This window comes from Colobus angolensis, unplaced genomic scaffold (assembly GCF_000951035.1).
Source record: "Colobus angolensis palliatus isolate OR3802 unplaced genomic scaffold, Cang.pa_1.0 Scaffold12126, whole genome shotgun sequence".
NCBI lineage: Eukaryota > Metazoa > Chordata > Mammalia > Primates > Cercopithecidae > Colobus > Colobus angolensis.
In genome coordinates, this window is record NW_012113283.1 from 1 (window position 1) to 1,805 (window position 1,805).

Here is a 1,805-nt window from a genome sequence, read left to right on the forward strand (position 1 = left end):
CTCCTGACCTCGTGATCCGCCCGTCTCGGCCTCCCAAAGTGCTGGGATTACAGGCTTGAGCCACCGCGCCCGGCCTACTGCAGACTTCTGGACCCAAGATGGGGCTGGGAGAAATGGTGCTTCTGGAGTGGGGCTTCCTGAGACAGCATTTACCTCCAAAGTTTTGTTAAAATCACAGGGACGTTGTGGGGGTGGGGAATGAGAGATGGGGGAGAGTTGGAGAGTGGAGCTGGTGCCATGGCTCACACCCGTAATCCCAGCACTTTGGAAGGCCAAGGCAGGAGGACTGCTTGAGGCAAGGAGTTAGAGACCGTTTGGGCAACAAAGTGAGCCTCTGTCTCTAAAAAAAAAAAGAAAAGGAAAAAAACCCGCCAGGCATGGTGTGATGTGTGCCTATAGTCCCAGCTACTAGGGAGGATCGCTTGAGCCCAGGAGTTCAAGGCTGTAGTGAGCTACGATTGCACCACTGCACTCCAGCCTGGCAATGGAGTGAGACCCTGTCTCAACAAAACAAAACAAAAACCATAGTGGGGGCAGTGTTGGCATGTTGAGGTATAATTAAAAACTCACCATCGGGGCCAGGCGCAGTGGCTCACGCCTGTAATCCCAGCACTTTAGAAGGCTGAGGCGGGCAGATCACAAGGTCAAGAGATCGAGACCATCCTGGCCAACATGGTGAAACCCTGTCTCTACTAAAAAAAAAAAAAAAAAAATTAGCTGGGCGTGGTGGCACGTGCCTATAGTCCCAGCTACTTGGGAGGCTGAGGCAGGAGAATCACTCGAACCTGGGAGGTTGAGGCTACAGTGAGCCAAGATCGTACCACTGCACTCCAGCCTGGGTAACAAAGTGAAACCCTGTCTTAAAAAATAAATTTAACAAATAAATAAATAAATGCTTCTGGGTGGTCATGGAGGACAGGGGGGTGGACTCACTGACCATTAAGGTCATTTTAGATGTGGTGGCTTGGATAGGAAGACCAGACACCAGTACCACCCAGCTGGACCATGGGGCCAGTCCTAGGAGCCAGAACTGAGGTCAGGCCCCAGGGCACCATGAGGGTGCCTGAGGCATCAGAGGCCCCCAGCCGAGGGTCTGAGTCATCCTATGACCTGCGCTGCTCCACTTTCCTCATTCCAGAAGGTGTGGGCTTTTCTGCTTAGCAACTGCCATGAGTGTCACTCACACAGTGTCTTTGTGCCAGGTCCTGTGTTGGTGTCTATAACTGTGGAAGGGACTGGCTATGCTGGGAATATTTATCGTGACCTGGTGTCAGCATTTGATGTCCTGCAGCAAGGCAACATCAGTATTTTGTCCCGGCGTTGTCTCCTTCGTCCCTCGGAGCCGGACAGCACTGGCTACGTAGTCATTGGTATCAACCACACCTTGAGGGCCCTGGGGGAGTGGACACCATGTGAGAAATGAGGGGTGCAGACTGCTGAGGGTTTGGGGGGCATCAGGGGTGGGCTGGCACCTGTGCCTGCTGGTGAGGCTGACTGGCTGCTGTGCTCCCAGGCGTCATGTATGGCCTATGCTTCTTCGTCACCCTGTTTGGCAGCTATGTCAGCCGGCTGCGGCGAGTCATCTGTGCCTCCTACTACCCATCCCGGGAGCAGGTGAGGGGTCCAGGGCTGGGAGCTAGGCCCTGCCCCCTCCCCAGGGGGCTTAGCTAGTGGCTGGCTGTTTTGGCTTTGGGAACTGAATTCCTTCAGCAGCCCCAGCCCTCTCTCCTCTGGTTGAACTCCAAAGCAAATGACCTGGACTGCAGACTTTTTTTTTTTTTTTTTGAGATGGAGTCTCGCTCTGT

At 53.9% G+C, this 1,805-nt stretch overlaps 1 protein-coding gene across 1 annotated transcript; it reads left to right on the plus strand.

Annotated features, from left to right (window-relative positions):
* Nucleotides 1–1,138: 1,138 nt before the first annotated feature.
* Nucleotides 1,139–1,614, plus strand: LOC105504510 (DC-STAMP domain-containing protein 2-like; the record flags this gene model as incomplete). Its single annotated transcript, XM_011931972.1, has 2 exons — nucleotides 1,139–1,370; nucleotides 1,514–1,614. Coding segments are annotated over 2 exons (333 nt in total), but the record flags the coding sequence as incomplete, so codon positions are not given.
* Between the last annotated feature and the right edge of the window lie 191 nt (nucleotides 1,615–1,805).